The sequence below is a fragment of the Ananas comosus genome, unplaced genomic scaffold, assembly GCF_001540865.1.
Source record: "Ananas comosus cultivar F153 unplaced genomic scaffold, ASM154086v1, whole genome shotgun sequence".
In the NCBI taxonomy this organism is placed as follows: domain Eukaryota; kingdom Viridiplantae; phylum Streptophyta; class Magnoliopsida; order Poales; family Bromeliaceae; genus Ananas; species Ananas comosus.
In genome coordinates, this window is record NW_017893396.1 from 65444 (window position 1) to 88256 (window position 22813).

A 22813-nucleotide genomic window follows, 5' to 3' on the forward strand; every position below is an offset into this window, starting at 1 on the left:
CTAGAGGAATATCACCTGTGAGGGTCTTGAATGCGAACTCGATGCATGGATCGGGCCACAAATGCCCAAAAGGCGATGTAAGAGACTGAGCGGGAGTATCAGCGGCTGGTGCACTCTGTTCGATCTGCTTTCCAGGAATGGGTTCTATACCAAGAAGCTCCGTGCTCTTCAGGTTTCCAGGAACTTTTATGCCTGTCAGAGCCTTTTCTGGGGTTGCTTTGTTAGCAAGAGGTTTTACGGCTGCTTTACCAGGAAGCTCCTTGCTCTTGAGCTTATCTTTTGAAATTCCTATGCCTACTATGCTCTTTTCTTGAACGGCTTCAATAGCAAGAGGTTTCATGGCTGCTGCTTTACCCAGAAGCTCCTTATTCTCAAGCTTGTCTCCTGGAATTCCTAGGCCTATTATGAGCTTTGCCGGAGCAAGTTTAATAACCATAGGTTTCACAGCTGCTGCTTTACCAAGAAGCTCCTTACTCTCAAGTTTGTCTTGTGGAATTCCTGTGCCAATTATGGGCTGTTTTGAAGCAGCTTCCATAGCCAGAGGTTTCACAGCTGCTGCTTCACCAACAAGCCCTTGGCTCTCGAGCTTCTCTAAAATTGGTCTGCCTATTATAGACATCTCAACAATGGTTTGTTTAGCTGGAGGTACCATGGCTGCTTTACCAAGAAGTTCCTGGTTTTCGAGCCTTCCTGGAATATCTACACCTTTTATAAGCTTCTCAGAAATGGCGTCTTTCGCAAAAGGTCCTTTAGCTTCTTTGCCCATAAGCTCCTTGTTCTCTAGATTTTCTGGATTACCTGTGTCTGCTATAGTCTTTTCTGATGCTGCTCTCTTAGCAAGAGGCTCCTCGGCTTCTTTGTCAAGAAGCTCCTCACTCTTGAGCTTTTTGGGAATTTCTACACCAATTACAGGCTTTTCCAGACTGGCTTCTTTTCCAAGATTCTTCTCACTCTCAAGCTTTTTTGGTATCTCTAGGCCTGTTATTATATCCAAACCTTTTTGCTTAGCGGATACCAAGATTGATTCGGAATCTGGGTTGAAGTTTTCGGATGAATTTGCTCCTGGCTGATTGGAAACCATGAGCTTTTCATCACTGGACTGGCCGGCGGGTCCTGCATGTGCTACTTTTTTAGCTCTAAGAGCAGCTAGGCGCTCCGATGTGCGGCGTGGAATGCTTATATCTCTCGCAGCTTTGGTCTTCCTTCGTTTAGGCTGAGCCGTTTGATTCACTTCTATTGCAGCTTTTGCTTTCCTTGAGCCGCGCTTTGGTTTCCGTCCGCGCTTCCTGGGTTGTGATTGCTCCAAGGTTTTCAGGTTCTTTGGTACTTCTTCCGAAGGTGCAATACCCTCTGCAACTGGAATTGTTTCGATCTCTGAAATTTTAGGGGAACTCTCGTCCACCAAATCCGGCTGCATTTGCTGTGATGATGCTCCTGACTTAGTTCGTTGAACTGCCAGCCTAATAGGAACAAGTTCATATTGACCGTCGTCCACAGTCAGCTTCAAACCGAGCGGAGATTTGCCGTAGCTTTCCTTTCCTAAGTGCTCAGGATTTGATGATGCTTTGTTTACTGAGTCCGCTTGCTCTGCACCTGCATCACAAACTAAAATAAGGAAAAGCAAGCTTCCGGTTCAAACCTTATCATTCTGTGGGCTCCAAAAGACATCTGCAATTCTTCTATCAGATAAAGCCTTTTAACCTAAACATGTTTTTTCATTATACTGGAGCCCTCGATGAATAAACGGGAGGTAGTTCTGTAAGGGTGCAAATTTATCTCCATGTAGGATGATTTTAGTTTTACCTCGTGGTGAAGGCTGATCGGAAGTGGGAACAAGCGATCCTTTTGGGGTATCGTCAATTTCTATTTTCCGCGCTTTTGAAGCTGGTGTTTCTGCGGGAAAGAGGCACCTTTTGGTTTCTTTACCAGCTGATTCCGGTTCATTTTCTGCAGCAGGACGCTATGGGAAAAGAACAGATCATTACAATGACGAGAAGAAAAAAAAGAAACCCACTCTTAAACTCATACAGGAGAGAAAAAGCCAAACATGACTAAAGCTTGAACAAACTATCATGGAGGAAAAGCTCTAAAGGCCTAATTGCAAATAGACTGAAGAAATAAGAAATGCAATGCCTCAGTTATAGTGGATTCTATTTTGCTTAGCTTTGGTAGTGGATTCTATTTTGCTTAGCTTTGGTTCCTAGAGCATGATGTACTAGGAAATAAGGGTGCTTTTGGTTCGGATTATTCTGGCAGGATCATAGGCAATCCTGTCAGGATTACTGTGTTTGGTTCATCCAGTATGTAATCGGGTCGGTAACGTAGCATTATAAATGGTGCATGATTATACCAAAAATATTACCGAGAGGAGGGTGTGTTTGCTTAGCTTTGGTTCCTAGAGCATGATGTAGCAGGAAATAAGCTTTATAAATTGTGGAATCTTTTATTCGTCCATCCGTCCTGGTGTCGCTTCCCAGCTTTTCTGATTTAATTTAACGGATGACCCTGCCAGACTTAGGTATGGTAATATTGGTAAATGTATCTCCCAGATATAAATATGATTACCATGAGCTAAATTTTTTGACCTTCAGGAGCCATTAATAGTAAACATACTTTTCCTTGAAATTGCATTTAAATTCAGAATCCCTCGAGTTCTTCCTAATTCATTGTGCTTTTATTTCCTTCTACTGATGGATGTATACCTAGGAATCTATGCTGTCCTATGCCACAGTTAGCATTGAGGGAGGTGGTGAAGAGAGGGAAAAAAATGAAAGCTGCGGTTTAAACTTACACTAGGTTGGACTTCGACATTCTGCGCGCCAACGATGGTACTCCTCTTTGGTTTTACGACACATTTATGAATGTTTCCGGAGTCGGCATAGCGCAGAGCATCCTCTTTGGAAAATAATACATATCGACTTCGTCGACAATGATAAAACTGTAGCAATAAAGTGCAAATTAGTTATCGAGCAATTTGCGGTTAAGCAAACAAAATAACCGGTACCGGAAGGGATCATCAGCACTTAAGAATAAACAAATGTTAACAAGCTGCAGAGACAAATAAAACAAGTCATCAAACAGTTTAGTGTTAAAAACTTGTTACTTGCTCAAATGGAAAGAACCAACATTGTCTATGATAATACATAATTGCACTGCTAACTGCTTGAATCAAGAAGATCACGAGGCAGCTAATGCAAAGTACGAATATAGAAACCTTTTTTTGCACCACGGACAAATCAATTATATGAATTTTCAGACTACTTAATAGCTAGCTAAGTAGATCAAAGTTCCAAAATTTTGCCACATAATAGCTTAATTGGAAAGCTATTACATGATATCCTAACAAATGAAGAGAAAAACAGATACAATTTAGGTTCATTGAGGATATGATTTCATCTCAAATGCATTATTACTGAAATGCCAAGCTAAGATCCCAAAGTTGTTCAGTTTCTCTACAAAGAAAAGTATTCTGATGAATGCAGAGATTTGTCAATGATGATATGCGCCAAAAAGAAACCATGGCAGAATATATACTCTCTCTCAGAAATGAGAATAAAATTTGAAGATGTGCCAAATCTAGTAGGCAATACTACAGAGGAGTATTATCTTAAGAGAAGAAATCCTCAATTTATAGTAAAAAAAACAACTCAGGCTTGCTCAAATCCCAAATTCGTATTGCTTTGCTTTGCAAACTCAATTGACAAACACGAAACTAATACAGTAAACTTAATCAGCGATTGTCTGAAGTAGCATATCACGAAAATAAATGGGAAGAAAAAAAAAAAAAGAAGCACTGCTGTTACCGTATCTTTCTTCAATTTGCCTCTGCTCGTTCTGTATTTGACTTCTTTAACAAATCCTTTCAACTCGCCCTCGGTGATCTCCGTAAGCTCTCCCACCTAGTGAAAAACTGGCAATTAAGCACACAGACCTCATGCAGGAAACATACCGGAAAAACAAGAGGATGAGCAAAGAATCAGAAAAAAAGTCGAAACAAAGACGGCGAATGTCGAAAAACACAAACTTCTCTTATGGGCTTTGCATCAGTGCCAACTTTCTGAGCTGCTGCATCGTCCTCCTTGTTTGTGGGGTCAAGCGGATTCTTCACCTGTATGAATTGAAGTACTTCATCCTTCGAATAGAATCTGGATCCAGTCGACGGGTCGACGAAACACTACAGAAGAGCAACAGAAAATGGAACAAAGGAACAGATATAAGCAATGTACTTAATTTATGTCATGTGAAATAGGATAAAGAGGTCCTTTCACTGCAAGTTGTTTCAACTAGCAGAAGCTGCAAAACAAAAGAATCTATTGCAAGGGAAAAAGAGATTTACCAACTTTACGTGATTAATTAATAGAAATAAAAGCGCAGATAATTAAGGTTTTACTTTCCTACAATTTCCTATTTCAAAAGAGCTATTTTCACATTAACCAATGCAATATGTGTTAAGGTTTTATCTTTTATTTTTTGGTTTATCTTGATTTTTCTTAACTTAACCTCGCCTTGGGTAAGGTCCAACGGCTAACCCAGAGACTGGTCAAAAAAGCCGTTGGACTCAACCTCCCACTGGCTACGTGTCACGACATGGCGGCACCTATCTGCATATAGGAGAGAGTACAGAAGAGGTTAAGCGGTTTTTTGTCTTGCTAGTACTTCTTCTTCTTCTCCCACTACTACTATGATTTTTACACAACTTCTTCTTTTACTCGTTGGATCTCTGAAAGACTACTTTGTTCGAATTGCACTATCCTAGAGACGTGCTGACGAGGTAGCTCGTGATTGTTGTATCGCTAGAAGTGATTGCTAGGAGCCTCGCAATGGAGAGGACGTTTTCCTTTCTAGAACAGTGCCTTGCACGTCTCAACCCACATGCCTTATCTGAATTTTTTACCTCTCTACTATTTTGTTGTTAACTTTTGCATATGTTTTTAAAAGAGTTATTTTAGAGGTTTCAAATCTAAATATTTACAAGATTTATTTCCACTATAAGAATAGAGAGATTTTTCCAACATTTTTCTCACAAACTTACTAAATTTTGTTGTTCATTTGAAGCAATGAGTGATAAAAATTTCCTCCTTGGTTGCCTTTTAATGCCTTGTACAAAGTTCTCTAGATTGTGAGTTCCATAGATATAAATTAATTTCCCATATTAATGGAAATATCAACAATATACAAAACATATGATTGATTTTGCATTGTTGAAGCCTTCATTCAAATCTTCTCTCCACCGTCCAATAAGGGCGTGTTTGGTTCGACGAATCCCGACCATGACGAATGATCACCGATGATCGTTCGTACATGGATCTCGACATCAGGCAGGTTGGAGGCGAAGTCACGAGCTCTGATCTTATTGTCGCTCGCAACCTTGTCCTCACAGGTTCGTATAAAGGTACCCGACTTCGTCTCGCCAGATGCCGGATCTTGAAAGATGGCACGAGTTTGTTGGACGCGAATTAAACATGGGACTATTCCTCCTCCCTCTCTTTTTCATTTTCTTGTTCTAAATGAGTTTTCGAATGCTTGAAACTTTCATTTTAACTTAATAAAAAGATCAGTGAGGTCTCGAATAAAAAAAAAGGGCAAGGAATATTTATGGTAACTGAAAAACGAAAGTCAATATTGTGTACTTCATGTAGATCAATTGTGTTACAAATGGGGGCTACACAAGTAGCTTCATTACATGATATATAGATGGTACATAGCTCATAATTAGCAAGATTCCCACATCAAACAATCATCTTGCATTCAATTTTAACAGATACAAAGTATATATTGATAGTTTGATCCACATATAGCAATATATTCTCCCTAGATATGTACAATCGGGAGAAATATCGATAAATGCTTAATACTCAGCATCAGGAAAGAGGCTCTTAACTAGTGAGAAATATCGATAAATGCTTAATACTCAGCATCGGAAAGAGGCTCTTAACTAGTGGTGTTCATTAGATCGGAGAATATCTGAGTATGGAACCGAACCGACTTGAAAAAGAAATGAAAAACCAATTTTGTTGTAAAGCGGAAAGGATTCCGATTCACAAATTTAAAAAACTTCAATTTTTGAGTACGGTTTCGGTTTTCATTTCTCGAAAGCACATCCTCATATTTTCATCACAGATTCCCCTATGGTGTGGAGTACATATATTTTATGAATCCTTTCCTGAAAATGTAGATGGACATGATAAGTACATTCCGAAGTCGGAGATAGTTGAGGAAAGATACTGCTCTTCGACCGAACAAACCCTTCTCTAGGCATCATAAGAATTATAGGTGCACTCCCACTAAGGCACATTTTTTTTTTGTGCAATCACTTCCTTTTGATCCAGGTACTTTTCAAAAAAGCCGAAGTAGCCTAGGGTTTACCCCAAATTATGATGCTGAACTCTAGAGTATAAGAAAGTTGGAAGAGTCACCATTAGAAGTTCAACAAATTCGGGATTTCCAATAGAAACTACGTACGAAGCCTCTCGAGAGCTCGATCCCAACTTTGTGTACAGTTGGATTTTCTGCATTTCCAGATATGCCAGGCGATGCGAAGTTCATGAAACTAGAAAGTTACGGGCATCAAAGTTTGATTTTCCTAGACAACCCTCTAGTGAGTTCGGTTAGTACGTCCACACCTCTTGGTATGCCAAAAGGGCAATGGTAGCACCGACGACGGCATTTCAATTTTATACAATGTTAGCGGTGGCTTATAAAGGTGAACCCATAGAGGGTCATCAATAGTAATGGAGCTTTATACAAAGTTTCTTACTATGATATGAGTTACCACCTCTCAATCACTTATATTATCCCAAACAACCAGCTACATTTTCCAACTGAAATGAGAAGTTACTACCGACATTGCGTTGTTTTCTCAAAATCTGGCTTTGTTTGGATTCTGGGTGGCGAACCAAACAGATATATCAATAGGGATGAGGTATGTGCCAATTTAGGCATGAAGCCAACGATGGTGCTTATCATGACAACTCACAATGGAAAAGATCTTGACACCATCAAGATGAGTAGTCCTAAAATTAACGGGAGTCCAAAGTTGACAAAATATGACGAGTTAAATTCAATCACCTTTCTTCTATGAGGAGTTTCTATTTGGCTTTGAAGCAGCCGAACAGCTACTATAGTTTCTTGGAACAGGCCCAAGCAGTTACACGACAAAGAACTCCTTCGACTGTGCACCATCCACTTTTGGAGTTTTCCGTCAAGCAACTACGTCTAACGACTCTAAGTCTTTCCTCTGAGGCCCTTTCCTTGTATTCTGACTAGAATACTACTTCGCCGATCTCAAACTTCCCCGCTGCTACCACTTCCTCGGATCCTTTCTGTAGAGGTATTTCATTGCATTAACGTCAGAACTACGATCTTTGGTCCGTTTTTTGCTCTCGAGACTTCAATAGATGGGTAGTAGTCGTTATGTTATGTATGTCTCTTCGGCTAAGTCTTCCTTTTTCTTGTTACATTACCTTTAGGTTCCTTGAGAATGTATGAGCATGTTGCACTTTGAGCATGTCAACTATATCTCGTTCTTTATTCGCGTCAGGAGGGACATGTTTGCTGTGATTGCAGCGGTAGTTGTAGCATCTTTATGGTGTTTCTCTTCATACTCTCTTTTGGGTTTTAATGAAATGCATAGAAAACTACATACATTTTAATTTCCAAAAAAAAAAAAATCAAAGATACTACTCTATGGTGATTTCCAATAATAAAACTACTATTCTCGTTGAAAGAACTGCTAACACTTATAGTAAGACCGATGGCTTCATTCTCACTAGATCATTAGATTCATGAAGAGAGTGATGAACTTGCTTCATTATGCATGCATTATCTAGATAGCGAAATTGGAAGAGCAAAAGACACTTTTCTCTCATATTGTTTGAATGAATTGAAGAAAAAAAGAAAATAACTTTTCTCCACTTTCTCCAATTTGATATTAAAAAAAAAGAGATTATTCTCAGAAGTTATTTTCGCTCTATTTCTCTTCTTTATTTTCATTAATAAAAAATATTTTTTTTTCTTCTACCTTTTTCTTTCTCTTCTTGAGTCCGAAGAGCTAGGGCAGAGGGAAAAGAAAAGAAAAAAAAAAAAAACACGAATTGAATAGATAAAAAGGAAAGGATTTATATTGCATCTCCATAACACTCAAGCTGTAGAGAACTTGAGCTCATGGCATAAAATAATAATAATAATAACAATAATAATTTTAAAAAAAATTTTAAAATCAAATTGAGCAAGCTCGTACCTGATCTTCGACACTTGCCCGAATACGCAAGCAAGATATCGTCTACTTCGCGCATCACCAATATGTTAATTTCTTCAGCAGATCTTCAGAATTGCCAAAGAGAGTCGAAGGAATCTCGAAGAAAGTAGTGAGAAAGAAAAGAGAGTAGCGAAGGCGGGAAATAAACGTAGGATTTCGAAAACTTGAGATTTTGAAGGGAAAAAAATTATAAAAAAAATAAAAGTGAAGGTAGAGCGGAGAACAATCAATAGAGGATGAGAAACTGGAAAGATGATCGAGAAGAACACTCCATTAGGAGAAAAAGTTGATATCGTAGCCTCGCCGTTCACATATATACCATACAATTCATTCCTTTTTTAAATTATTATTTATATTTTTACATCCTAGTAATTAATTAACTGTTATATCGATTAAATAAACTTGAGTAAAATTTGGTGCATTAATCCTTATCTCTTGCATCGATCGATCGATCGATCGATCGATCCGAGCAAGAGGAGCGATGCTCGAAAGGATTATCAAAACAAATTGAGATGTAGCTAGAAGGAGAATAAGAAGAGATTATAACGATGAGTCAGATCAATCATCCACTTACCACCACACCATCATCACCATCATCATCATCATCCTCGATCCCACTCTCTGTCGTCGTCGTCGTCGTCGTCTTCATCATCTCCATCGTCCACCCCTCCGGGAGCCACTCCGGCCGCTCCGCCGCTGCCTCTTTCCCCGATCTCCTCTCCACCATATCCGGCGATCTGTCACCGGAATCCGCCATTGCTCTCTCTCTCTCTCTAGAGCTCTTTTCTCTCTCTCTCTCTCTCTCTCGAGCTCTCTCGCGCTCTATCGCACTCGCTCTTTCTCTCTCTCTCTCTAGAGCTCTTTTCTCTCTCTCTCTCTCTCTCTCTCTATAGAGCTCTCTCGCGCTCTATCGCACTCGCTCGCTCACGCTCTCAATTACTTGCTTCTTATTCTTATTCCCTCTACTGATAATGTACCCGGAGCTCAGAAGCGCAAAACCCACGTGTCGGCGCGGGGCCCACCCCCTAACGGAAACTGAGAATCCCGAGGCCTATCCGACGGTGGAGAAATTCGCTAATTTTCGTGCGGGTTTAGTACCGAGAACACAAGCACGAGTCCCTCGGGGTGCGCGTGCGAGCCTCGCCTCCGACGGCTGGCACTGAGTGAGAAGGCGTTACCACCCCGCGTGTGAATTTACCGTTTTGCCCCTCGAAATATGCGCCTTCTCCCCGAAGCGCGGTGGGGCCCACCCCACCCCTTGGCTCACGCCGTTACGCGCGGGATGGAACAACTATTCCCTGGACCCGGTGTACGAGCTCGCCTTTTACACCGCCAATTTACAATTCTATTAATTTTCGAAACCAAAATATAACTTATTGATTTTGCTCCGCAGCATTCAAAAACACCGGCCCACTAAAAACCATAAATTTCAGCTATTATTTTGTAACAAATCAAAACAAATTTTTATTCTACTGTTGATTTTTGAGATATCTTAACAATAATTTTAAAATATATTATTTGCATATATATATATATATTTTTAAAATTATATTTGAGGGATTATGTTTTATTTGTTAGACATTTTTTTATTAAATAAATATCACCTTCGGTGCATGGATTGTGTGTATACAAGAAGTGCAAGCAACATTGATGGCTACAGTAGGAAATTGAGGGACACGTGTTGGGATTCAAACGGGCTGGATATGAAATGACACTTTTACCCCTCATTTGAGGGAGTCGGCGCGGTAAAAGACTATTTCGTACGCGCCGTAACGGCTGTTTAACTCCGTCGTCGGCGACGCGTGTGATTTGAGTCAAACGCACTGACGCGAGGGCGTTGTAACGGTGTTTACCGACGCAGGTTTAACGGACGTTTTTGCTCAGAGGATAATTACTGAGTGGAGTTATAGCGAAGATTCACTTTAAGAAAATATTATCTAATAGATTTGTTTTGTAAAATATATCTCAAATATTCACTACAAAGAATTAATTTTATGCATACTTCTTAGTCTAAACATATCTACTCAATTTTAATTTACTGCTGACACGTGAAGAACATCAAATATGCTGACGCAGTGACGCCACTATGTTGTTTTTCTAAATATAAAAACAAATATTTAAGATTTTTATTTATAAAAATAAATTAATAAAAACGATGAATTATTTATTATTTTCTAACAGTAATGAATTATTTACTATTTTTACCATATTTTATATATTTTTTATATTCAAACTTCAGAATATATATAATATTAAATATTAAAATAATTCTTTAAGAAAAACGATAAATAATTTATCTTATTTAGAAAGTGATAATTTATTCACCATATACATGTAGTTTTATAAATAAATTTTTTAAAAAATATTTTTATAATTATAATATTTTTTAAGTTTATTAATAAAAAAAATTCTTTAGCGGCTATGCCTGTTCGGTTGGAAGTTGGAACGTAAGAACAAAATTTAAAAGAAAAAAAAAAAAAAGTGATCTTTTTAAGCCCACACAAATTTTTTTTTTTTAAAAAAAATTTAAAGGTCGAGGCGCCACGAACGAAGCTGTAGAAGCTTCCTCACCATGCCCATCGTCGCCCAAATCCTCTACCCCGTCACCTCCTCGCACCCACATCGAACCCTAGCGCCCAATTGCCGCATCCTCTCCCTCCTCTCTCACCACCCTGCTTCTCTTCGATCGAGTCGCCCTCGGAGGAGATCCGTCAATGGTGAGTTCTCAGTTCTCTTAGGGTTTTATTCCCCATTTCCGTCGATATCGCCGTGAAATTGGTCCTTTTGGCGTAGTTTTTCGAAGGGGAAGTAGTGGGAGGAAGGTGATGGACGTTACTGGATTGAGCTCCGGTGATGGCGTACCGGGCGATGGGTTCGTTAAGAAAAGGTTCTCTTTTCTTTTCTTTTCTTTTTTGTGTTTCTGATTGTATGAATTTGTGTTCTATAATCAATTTTAACCTTTAAAGTAGGTTAATTTGATGATTGTTCCGACGATAGCGTGTTCTTCTCTTCGATCATGACCAATTCATCACTTGTTGTGTTTTCAGTAACATGTGGTCACTGTTATCATTTAATCATTTAATAATTTGTTGTCCATTAAATTCATTTTCCCTAGTGAAAGTTAATGGAGAGAGCAGTCACAAATACTTTGGCTGCTGATATTTTGTGTTTATTTTGGTGATTTGTTTTTTTTGATTTATTATGAATAGTTCTTTGTTTATTAGTTTTGTAATCATTTATAGAGTTGTCCATGTAAGTTGCTAAATCAACTGCAGTTGCTGCTGATGCATTAGACATAGTGTGCAGGGTTTATGGGTGCCGTTTTCGCATTAACTTGTTTAATATCTATTGCATTGGTTACTTTTTCTTTACATGCTTTACAGGCGTGAGGCCATTAAGCTATTGAAGTAGATAACTTGCTAACTTATCCTTTGCAGAAAAATTGTGGAGCATATTTTTCTTCTAAAAGCAAAGGACGATCTTACAGAGCACGACGAAAAAGACATGCTCGATTATTTATATACATGTCAATATCAGATGAGTGGAATTCTTGCAATATCATTAGGTGAGACTTGATACCCTTATTGGCTTCTCTGATATATGTCGTGGCGTTTATGGCCTATTATTATGCTATCATATTCAGTGGCTTGGATTGTGTAAAGGTGGAAACCTATGTAGGACAGGGTTCATATTTTCGAAAGAAAGGAGATGTAAAAGATAGCGTATCAGGAATTAGAAGAGAAGGTGCAAGACAAGAAATTGCTCATTCTGTGTTCCCTCTTTTCTGTTTGTATATTCTTTTTTTGCTCCTTCGTCTGTGCATGTTTACACCTGCTTTCCTTCTTCAATCTTATTTCATTGGCGTATATTATGTCCATGTATGCTGCATTCTCATGCCATACGCTAAAATCATGCACAGCATGCACGGTCAATTCTCTGATATTTAAATTGATTTGTCTCTTGCAGGGCGAATAGAAGTTCCAAATACAGATAACTTTACTCATGCACTATATATGCGTTTTCAGAAAAAGGAAGACCTAGCAAAATTCTACAAGAACTCTTACTATTCTAAAATTCTTAGGGAGCATGTGACACCGTTTTCCTATGTATGCCACTCAACATGTAATCATCTTTCCAGTTCTTATTCCCTTTTTCTTTCTTTTAAGTTTCTTGGAAGTGTACTGCTATTAGCATTTCTATAATTATGTTATGCTTCTTGTCATAAAACTTTTGATCCTTCGTAGGGCTCAATATCGGTGGATTATGAATCTGAAGTAGAAGATGATATTCTTCCTATATTTCGGAGGGGAGAGGTAGATGAACCAATGAAAACCTTCAGAGTTATTGTAAATCTTTTATTTTTAGGAAGTTGGAGTCTCAGTGCCTTGGAATCTTTGTGCCTGCATTACATTACAGTTAATTCCATAGGAAGTCTAATATGTGCTTTTTCGCTATTTTTGCAGCAGTATCTGAAAGTGTTCTTGTATTATTTGGTTAAAACAGGAATTTAACTATGGCGTAGAGTGTGTGCTTTTGATATCCGTTGTAGAGTCTGCATCTAGAGAAGCAGTAGAAGATGCAGTCGCTACTTTTCAGAACTTGATTGGGCAATTCAGTTCCTTTATCGTGCAGGCTACATTTGGTATAAAATATATTGCTACATTAGGGATAAAAATATATTGTTACATTAGATATAAAAAGATTGTCCTTCCGATTCTTTGTCTACGGCTCTACTTATGCTCTATCTCTATTTTAGAACTTTGCTTCCAGTTATCTTCTTTTGTTATTAAAGTTGACCACAGCTGATATTTCTGGCATAGCATGAGCATTTGTTTTCAGCCTATTATTTTGGACCAGATTATGAGCGTGCAAAAAATCATAACTAGATAGAGCAAGAATTCTACTCATGTGTTTCTCAAGTATAAACAAGTTCTGCAACTATCATGATTATCGTCACATGGCAAACTAGTTATCTGTACATAGTTTTCCCTACCTCCAGTGTCCGTTTTATCCTCAGCGGCTATCTCAAGTTATGGATATCCTGAGCGGCTTTCTCAAGTTACCCATGTAATAATTTGGGTTTCTTTTCTGTAACTTAATAGTCTTCTCATACAATAAAAGCTGTTTTTTCTATTATTTTTTCAGGTTGCAATCTCAATCATGCTGACAATGAATATACTCATGCTGCAGTCATACGCTTCCCATCATGTAAGTAATGCTTTTCAAAAGGACTTACTTTTGGTTAAGGAAATAAATGTTGATAGGGAGTGATGGCCAGGATAAGAAGCCTTTCCTCATGATTATGAATTTATCATTCTTGTACTTTCTTGTTGTCCAGTTGAGGACTTAGAGTCATTTCGAGAGAGTATCGACTACCAAGATGTAAGAGCTTCATAAATTGAATAAATATCTTCTCCTCATATTGCATGAATAAATATGTCATTGAGAATCTCCATTGAGGCGAAATTGTAGTCATATTCAAGATCATGTTGTCAGCATTTAGCATTATACGTTGTAACTTTTTGTGCTATGTGGAATGCAGATGTGGAGGTCGAAGTTTCTTCCTATAACAAGAAAAGCACTTCTAATGCATTTTACTGTAGATCCCGTGGGAACGGAGTTGATGTAACATGGATGGATCATTTGGTTCGTGTGATTGTTATTTGATTAAGTTGTTCATAATCTCTAAATCTATTGCCCTCAATGAGGAAATTGCAAACTTTTGCTAGCATGCAATTGCCGATCCATGTAAATTTTGTATTTAATTGCTGATAGTTTCCTCATAAATATGTATATTTAGCACAGTTGGTTCACTGTCACTGGCTCACATCTAAGTGACCGTAAAGACTGTAATATCTGATTAAGAATTTCAATGTACAAGCGAAAAGAGTTCAATGAGTTCTTTTGATATTCTAGTGTTTTTATGTTGCGATTTCCTGGTGAGAAACTGCTAAGAATAAACATTGCATTTCTATCATGTCACTGATGTATTTTCTGGCTGTACATTTTTCATCTAAACATTGCATTTCTATCTTGTCACTGATGTATTTTCTGGCTGTACATTTTTCATCTTGTGAGCCATCGATGTATTCTCTCGCCATTAACCCATTTTTTTCCTTATATTTTCCTTTTTTTTTTGTCTCCTACAGTTCTCTTTAAACAGATACAGAAAAGCCAAAGATCAAGCTGAGTTGCAGCAGCAATACACAGTAACTATTGTTGCATGTATTTCTTAATGGATACACCCAATCCAACACCAACCAGGTTTGTCATACCAGTAGATCATATACCAGCCTAGTTGTAGTTATTCAATTATCGCTACGATGCAGCATTATCCTCATCTAATACAGTTGGGTGATTACAAAATAAACTACATCATGTTGTTCCTATAAATCAACTAATGTGAAAAAAGCCAAGCCTATGGCTTTCCCCTCTCTATAATATATCATCTCCTCTTCACTGCAACATGAATTCTCATCAGTTGTGCAGTGGATTTGGACCCTGAGGCACCACTCTTTTGGAAACTTCATAGATTCGCCTACATTCGTCGTCATCTGATGGCTCCTGCGATGGCGATACTTCAGAGGAGTAATACATGGATGACCTGGAGCTGTCGCCTTTCCACCGCTCGCCCTCGCTGATCAGAATTCTCTTGCCATGACTGAGGCAGGTAAATTTCGCGGCCAATAGTAGCACCAGGGGGATTAGTAACATATGTGGTAGCCACAACTTTTTGAGTCTCATGCCTGTAATTGAGGTGAGGAGAGAAAAGTGTAGAGAGAGAGTGAGAGAGAGGGAGAGAGATTAGCTTACTTGGTTTATGAGCAGATGAGAACTGGATCTATTTATTTGGGGAATCTACTCTACTTGATGAGTTAAAAAGTGCAGAGACATCATGAGGAGGTTGGTATTTGCTATTTTTTCTCGTGGAATAAATGAGAAGCCCTTGTAGTGATGGATGGTTAAAGGTCTCATCATGGGTCATGGATATTAGGTCTCATCATGGGTCATGGATATTAGGTCTCATCATGGGTCATGGATATTAATTATTGACTTTGATATGTATTTGGCTTCATGTAGGCATTGTTATGATTATGAGCAATCTAGCAACAGTAGAAATAATGTGACAGTCCTCACAAAACGGGAAAAAAAAATTTGTCGATTCAGCGAGCCAATTCTGACTTGCCCCTCTTCAGCGGGCATACGGCATTGCTCCAAAAATAGTCATCTTTACCATGGTCTCAAATCTAACCCCAATGTGTTTAGTTGGATATGCTGCAAAGTATAGTATTTCTTAAAAAAAAAAAAAAAAAAACACCGTAAATAATGATACAACTCTTTTAGAGCTCAAAATAAAAAAGAAAATGATATATTTATTCAAAAGATCAATCTAATAGGAAACAATCGATGGCTATACCAAACAAGATTTGGTAAGCTTGTTTGGTAAAATATATGATAACTTGTCAAATTTATATTAAGAACCTCTGCAGATCCAACTAGAATTGACACTCCAACAATTATCTTTTCTGAAATGTAGACAAAAGTGAAGAGTATCTTGTATATGATAATGGCATCAATTGGATCTTGTGAACCACCAACCACCTATGATTGTTATGTTAAGAAGATTCACAGATAGTTAACCCAAAAAATTAAAAAAAATTCTGGTTTGTCTTAGTTCTCAATCAAATTATTCACAAGTGAGTGCAATGTTGACAAAAAGAACTCATTCCATTAGTTGCTTTCACAGTAGTTTATTGTAGGAGTTTGTGGTCTACATTACAAGTTGGATTCTGTAGATTGAGTCATGGGAGAGTTTAGCCTATCATTTTTAAACAGTAGGGAATGGGAATTAAAACCCACCAATCAATTATGATCATATAATGCAAAATCTTGCTAAGGTATCTTTCCACACGCAATCCAACTTCTTAACAAATTTTTACTTACCCGGATCAAATTTTTACTTCTCTGGTGTTATCTGATTGGTTTATTCACTCCCAAGGCTCTTCGCGCAATAAGAAGCACTTTAAAAGTTCATTAGAACATTAATTCTCCAAATCTTTCACATTTTTTTGAGTGAATTTCTTTTAATCCTTTTGAGAATAAAAAAAGGACAGCAAAATAATCTTTATTAACACAATCTCTACAGTATTTTCTCTTAGCAAACTCTTTTTAGAGCGAATCCTCTAAAGTGGGATAATTAATTTTATTCTTTTCTAACAGTGGAGTTTTTCAAGCAAATTCTGAGACAGTTAAACAGTCAGAGAAGGCGTTTATAAACCACAGCATACATTCAGTTTCCCACAGCACCTTGAAACAGACAAACCTATTCAAATTTCAGATGCAAAAGTACTCCGATGACTGAACACAAAAACATTAGCAGTGATACTGTTAGTGATAAATGAAGGTGTCAATCAGCAAACTAACTGATTTCACCTTTATTTCATTTGACAAATTTATGAAACTTAAAATTGTATCAAACAGACGCCGGCCTCGACAATGAAGTTTACATCATCACTCTAGAAGAAAATTGATAGCATAGTACAGCACCTTCCAATGCAGCTAATGAACTTGGTGAGAAACTGAGTTTCTTTCATCGCAGCAGTAGAAAAATCGAACATTAGAAGAATGAGAATATTCGGACCCTAGCTAAGGACAAATTAGAAGCCCGTATAGATACAAGTAATGGTAAATGATCGGTGAATAATTGAATAATCTTAACTTTGAGCTTTCTCCACCTTAGCTTTGATCTTCTGTTCCAAGATCGTTTTCTCCGTATCAAGACTAAACATCCTGTTAAGAGCGTGCATGTTTTCAAGCGTCTCGTCGAGAGTCCGGCTATCACTACCATCACACCTCAAATGCTGCAGCGGGCCGTGAAGAAGTTTGTTGACTATCCCAGTAGATAATTCCTCTATAGCTTTTCTCTGTTTCTTCGTTAGAGCATCCTCACAGAACTTCTGCAAGCACTTCTCAAGCTCAGAAGCCCTAATTCTATCCGCAAAAGACCTTAATTTCTTGATGGTAGGAACGGTTTCAAGAGAGTCCCTCCATATCTCAAATCGTTTTAATTCTTGTGTTATAATAGCTTGGGCTTCCATTGCTTTTCTTTGGCGGTCTTCTTTATTAGCTTCAACCACCTCTTTCAAATCATCCACATTATATACTCGAGCATGTTCCGAATCAGACACGCAAGATCCTACGTTCCTTGGAACAGAAATATCAATGAAAAGCCTTACACCCCCAACAGCTTCACTGACCAGAGGAAGCGCTTCCACATGCTCTCTCAAGAATAATGGTGTTTCAGAAGCGGTGCTCGTGAAAACCACATCGGCTTCCGCAGCAGATGAAAGCATTTCATTAAGAGGCCTATAGATTATTTCAATATCTGTTAGCTCCTCGCGGATGGCTTCTACCTTTTCTACTGAGCGGTTAACAACCACAACCCTTTTGCAGCCTTTTGCAGCAAGATGCTTTATCACAAGCTTCCCCATCTTGCCGGCCCCAATCAAAAGCATATTTGCAGAAGCACTTTCAGATTTTGGGAGCTTCATTAGGGCCAACTCAACTGCTGCTGAGCTAACAGAGACCGCGCCAGATGAAATGTTAGTCTCGCTACGGACCCTCTTTCCTGCAGTGATAGCATCCTTGAACATTCTGTCGATGTTTTTGCCCAAGCCTCCACTGCCTTGCCCAACCCTAACAACTTGTTTGACTTGTGCGAGGATCTGTCCTTCTCCCAAAACCAAAGAGTCGAGGCCTGCTGATACCTCAAATAAATGGCGTGTGGCATCACCATCGCGCAACATGAATAGGTGTTGTCTAAGCTCAGAAGCAGGAATTCCACTTGTCTGCAGAGAAAAACAGACCGGCATTAGTAACTGTTTGTCCTGACTTTTGGAACAAATTCTCTATTGCAAGAAGCTGAAGCTTTCAGTAACGGGGCGTGATCTTTTGTCAGGGTGTGAAGTTGAAATGGGCTTTTGGATCACAAAAGCAAAACTCCAAGTGATGAAGCTTCTGCTTCTGCTGTAGTGAGAAAGCTAAGAGGTGATTTGGCAAAGAAAAACAAAAAGCTTTTAGTGCTTCCTCAAAAATCCCTTAGTGCCACTAGGCCATTTATCATCTAATACCTCTATCAGATTACCATTTTCTTTTGATTAAGAAAAGGAGATATAAGGAAAAGAAAGAAATCGATACTAGAAACACCTACCTTTGCCATCCACTCTATAACTTCTCTGATTCCTCGATTCCAGGATAAGGCCACCACATAAATTTCCATTCTGTTACATGTACTGAGGACGGCAGCTTCTTCGATGTGATTCAAGTTGCAGAGCTCAGCAATCGCGCGAGGCCACTGCGCCTCCGGAACAGCTAGCTTTTCACGCATCTCTACAGGTGCTGTATGAACACTAAGACCAATGACAGCAATGCTGCTCCTTTCCTTCATGTATCCTGAAAAAGTTTCATTCAAAAATACTTCTTATTGTCGATATCTGGCGGAAGGTACTAGCAGGAGAATAGTGAAATTAGCATAATCTATCACAACCAACTTCAAACTTCTTTGAACGGCTTGACTTCTTAGCTATCCACGATTAGAAGTCGGGGGGCTTTAGGATAGACGGGCATCGACAACAGATTTTACAGAACAGGCATAAGAACTACATGACAGCAGCATAGAAGGATACATAAAATGCAAGTAATTTTGGAGCTCAGGACGAATTCGCGCATCAAATAACTCAGAACTTACAAAATGTGAGAAATCAAAGACAACGTCGATGATGTGGCATTATAAAACAATGAAATTATCTAGTCTATGAACCACACGATTCGTCAATTCGTACAAATCCAACATATGTTATAATACCATTTCCGTAGATTCAATCATTGTGGAGAGTGTCGTTAGCAATCAAATGCACATTGTACAAACAACATTAACCAATTCACAACCTACCGAACCAATTACGGATTTCATCGACAACAAAAAGGTACGAAAGCCCCAGATCTCAACACCAAGCCCAAATCAACACCGCCAATCACAATTTGATGCACCCAAGCCCTAATTCCGGTGGAAAGCAGGGGAAACTTACGGTCTGCGGAGATCTTGAACTGCTCGAGCGCGTTTACGCTGGATGCCCTAGCCGCCGCCGCCGCCGCCGCCGCCGAATCCACACCCACCTCGCACCGGGGGCTCCTCCACCGCGCTCCGCCGCCGCCGTACGACGGCGCCGCTCTCGTCCCCACCCTGAACCGCACCGAGCTCCGCCGCGGCAAAGGCGCGACCTTTACGCCCCCGAAGGCGGTGGCCAAGCCGTTCACGGTCGCCATGGATTCGGATTCTGTGCCAAATCGAAACCCCAATCTCCGAATCAACGCCCCCCTCTTCTTCTTCTTCTTCTTCTTCGAACCCTAGGAGAGATAAAGGGGGGAGAGAGAGAGGAAGTTGTCTTCTTCTTCTTCTTCGATCCGCCCCCTCTCTCTCTCTAAAATTTTATATGCTCGTGAGACGGCGGAGGCTCGGTCAAGAGAGAGAAAGAGGAGAGAAAAAGGAGAGAGAGAGAGAGGAGTTGGTGTTCGGTGGTTGGGGCGTGTGGGTCCCACACGTGGCCTGTGGCCTTTTCGGTGGAGAAAGTGCCCATGGACCATGGTGCATAGACCAATCACAGGGATCCTACTGCATCATACCTACAGGTTTTATCGTTTTATTATTTATTATACATTTTTTTTTTACTCAATTATTAATAGAGAAGTGCTTCTACACCATGCATTGATAATAACTATTCATTTTTTCGATTCTACAGCTTAAATATTTAATTTGGTAACCGATAACGATAACCTACTATGCTAATTCTGATACATAATTTTTAATTTTTTCTATCCTATAATTTTCAATCATTCTATTAGTTATATAATATATCTTAATTCAAAATTCAAACAATTCTACATAATGCATAGTTTTCAATATCACTGAACATGCCAAAATAAATATAATTTAATTCAAAATTTAAATATATCTGCTTCACATTTACACAACTTAGGAAACCTAGTACCACAGAGTATATTAATTTAATCCAACCAATTTTTAGATTAATTTAAGTCCTAATTTATTTATTTAAAATTGAATTTAAATTATTATAAATTGTTTTTGTATTACATATTCAAATATGAATTCAACTTTAATTTTAAAATTTGATTTTAATTTGCGAACTCAAGATTGAATTTATAAATGTTACATACATTGCCAATTAAAAATTTGATATCAATTTTGAAAAAAGTCTAACATTTTGGTAAAATTTTGGACATTATAACAAAAAAAGATAATTAATACACTTAAGATAAAAAGAAATTAATTGCAGGCAATAATTAAGGAAATAAACAAATTATGGTGATAAGTTTTATATTCCAAAATTTTTTTTTTTTTTTTGAGAGATAGATACTTAGCTAGAAATGCGAATAAACTAGGATTCGAACTTGGATCTCGGGTACCAACTACCAAGCCCTTTACCACTTGCTCTAGGGACGGTCGGTAGTTTTATATTCCAATAATTAATACTATTTTATGGAGATTAATTACTTACTTGTTCAACCGGTTTCTCATTAAAATTCACATTATGCCCTTTAGTAATTGACATTGAGATCATGACAAACTTAATTGTACAGGATAAAGTGTCTTATTGTTTTCATATCAATCTTTATAATTTACTCAAAATTTATTTTTACTTACTATTTTTTTCTATTATTATTTCTCCAAGATGTTAGTAAACTGTTATTTTCTCATCAATCTCTACACTATATTATCAACAAAATTATTATTTTAGATAAAAGCGCATAACTTTAAACAAGCGTCGGTTAGATATATTATAAAAAAAGCAAAATAACTTCCAAGCTAGATCCATTAAAAGCTTCTTAATTAGCTATTTTTTGTTATTTCTAGATGTTTTTCACTATATATTTAGCACATATAGTGAAAAGATTGACATAAATAATTTGGTGGCATTTTTGAAAAAAAAAAAATAGCATAGTATAGAAAATAGGAAAGAAACTTTAAAATATAAGTGTAATACAGCGTAATAAAATTTTCATGTTATTATTGCAAATCCTTAGAGTGCTATTTTGACAAACTGTTGATGTATTAATATACATGATATAAAGATTTTTTATTTGGTTACGCAAATAATTCAGAAACATCATGTTTTAACAGCCCCCTGCCAGAAGAACGTAAAGAATTATTTAAATTTTAAGTATTGAGACGTATTAAAAATTAAGTAAAAAATTTCAAAAAAAAAGTATTTCTAAACATCAAATAACTCAAAAGAAAATTATAAATTGTTAGATACTTCCTATTTCTTATGACATGTAATTATATGCATAGTAAGTGTTGTAAATCACATTAAAAATTCTAAAATTCCACTTTTAATAAATCAGTTTAGGATTTCGGTGCATATGAGCCCGGTCTATGTAACTCGGTCCATACAATAATTTCTCCTTTTGAGTGGGGTTTAAAGGGTGGGTTTTGGGTAGGGGAATGGGGTTTCCTCGATTCTCATTGGTTGGGACTCCACACGTTATCCACGCTCCTCATCCCCTCCACTTCTTCTTCTTCTTCTTATCTTTCTCCTCCATTCCTTTCTATTTTGTCACACAAAAGAAAAAAAAAATGTGTATAAATATATATATATATATATATATATATAAGGGACATATATATATATCTATATAACTCATTATAAATCCTTTTATTTTCTATGCCCTCGTGACCATAAAATGGAAGTGGACAATTCCTTTGCAACTGTTGTGGTTGATGTTGGAGCGTGTCCTTTTGTAAACCAACAATAATTTAACTTTTTTTTTTTTCCAACCAAAAAACAAAGATCGTAAAGGAAATTGACACGTAAAATGAGTACTTGCATGGTATCATCGTCGCACTTGTGTCGTATATCCCGTATAGATTTGAGTCGTACATATATATATACATATATACATAGTTTAATAGGAGTAAGGATTTGTGAAATATATTTGCTTGCCATATAAACGTTAGCAAATTAAATTAAAAAAATCAGATTATAAATGTTTGTTTATGGGCATAAGATGTTTATCCTGCATGACTGCATGTAGGAGAGTATTAGAGACACATATAACTTGAATGAATGAGAAAAATCTTTTGTTAATTTTTACCTCTATGTCCCAGCTACCAAGTTGAGTATTTTAATTACTAGTTGTTGAATGTATATCCTTTCCATTTACTCAAGAAGTATGTAGTATTTAGAAGACGAATAATGCGGTCAAATGTGTACAATGCATATTATATTCGCCCTCAAGTTATTTTTTTGAAATCAAATAAATTACTTTATAGGTGAAATATGCAATCACTGAGAAATTAAATACTAAATTATAAATGTCAAGTTCTTTTACATAGCAAAAATTTAACTTCTATCTTACGAACATACAATAGAATCTTCAAATGGGATAAGTTGTTCTTGAATATCTTATTTCAACATGATCATATATTCATCTCTAATATATATGTATGTAGCATGTGGCTCGTATTTCTTTTGGAAT

At 37.6% G+C, this 22813-nt stretch overlaps 2 protein-coding genes and 1 long non-coding RNA gene across 9 annotated transcripts; 1 reads left to right on the forward strand and 2 right to left on the reverse strand.

The window, feature by feature from the left end:
• Positions 1–2553: 2553 nt before the first annotated feature.
• Positions 2554–4311, reverse strand: LOC109705901. Its single transcript, XR_002214971.1, has 3 exons — positions 4025–4311; positions 3804–3899; positions 2554–2938 (listed from the first exon to the last, which is right to left on the reverse strand). It is a non-coding gene; the product is annotated as an uncharacterized LOC109705901 (long non-coding RNA).
• A 6462-nt stretch (positions 4312–10773) lies between these two features.
• Positions 10774–15216, forward strand: LOC109705895 (stress-response A/B barrel domain-containing protein UP3-like). 7 transcript variants are annotated; one of them, XM_020226675.1, is made up of 10 exons: positions 10775–10974; positions 11051–11144; positions 11695–11822; positions 12224–12363; positions 12502–12570; positions 12761–12899; positions 13257–13324; positions 13403–13465; positions 13800–13903; positions 14407–15216. In XM_020226675.1, the coding sequence occupies exons 1-9, from the start codon at positions 10830–10832 to the stop codon at positions 13884–13886; spliced, it is 933 nt and encodes a 310-aa protein (XP_020082264.1). In that variant the 5' UTR covers positions 10775–10829; the 3' UTR covers positions 13887–13903; positions 14407–15216. The 7 variants fall into 7 exon arrangements, with proteins under 7 accessions (XP_020082268.1, XP_020082264.1, XP_020082263.1 ...); XM_020226674.1 differs by lacking the exon at positions 13257–13324 and having other exon boundaries at positions 10776–10974; positions 14407–14521; positions 14739–15216; XM_020226678.1 differs by lacking the exon at positions 14407–15216 and adding an exon at positions 13596–13639 and having other exon boundaries at positions 10776–10974; positions 13800–13942.
• Positions 15217–16643: 1427 nt separating this feature from the next.
• LOC109705892 (glutamyl-tRNA reductase 2) lies at positions 16644–19776 on the reverse strand. Its single transcript, XM_020226670.1, has 3 exons — positions 19345–19776; positions 18468–18709; positions 16644–18105 (listed from the first exon to the last, which is right to left on the reverse strand). Exons 1-3 carry the CDS (start codon positions 19580–19582, stop codon positions 16972–16974), a joined length of 1614 nt encoding a protein of 537 aa, XP_020082259.1. The 5' UTR covers positions 19583–19776; the 3' UTR covers positions 16644–16971.
• Positions 19777–22813: the final 3037 nt, after the last annotated feature.

What these genes read in the sequence shown, in the direction of transcription:
- LOC109705895 (XM_020226673.1), top strand. Translation starts at nt 10,830, where the DNA reads ATGCCCATCGTCGCCCAAATCCTCTACCCCGTCACCTCCTCGCACCCA. An exon ending in TCGGAGGAGATCCGTCAATG is followed by an intron (nt 10,975 to 11,050) that starts GTGAGTTCTCAG and finishes CTTTTGGCGTAG; the next exon opens with TTTTTCGAAGGGGAAGTAGT. An exon ending in CTATATTTCGGAGGGGAGAG is followed by an intron (nt 12,571 to 12,760) that starts GTAGATGAACCA and finishes TGGTTAAAACAG; the next exon opens with GAATTTAACTATGGCGTAGA.
- LOC109705892 (XM_020226670.1), bottom strand. Translation starts at nt 19,582, where the DNA reads ATGGCGACCGTGAACGGCTTGGCCACCGCCTTCGGGGGCGTAAAGGTC. An exon ending in GTTCAAGATCTCCGCAGACC is followed by an intron (nt 18,710 to 19,344) that starts GTAAGTTTCCCC and finishes AAACTTTTTCAG; the next exon opens with GATACATGAAGGAAAGGAGC. An exon ending in TTATAGAGTGGATGGCAAAG is followed by an intron (nt 18,106 to 18,467) that starts GTAGGTGTTTCT and finishes TTTTCTCTGCAG; the next exon opens with ACAAGTGGAATTCCTGCTTC.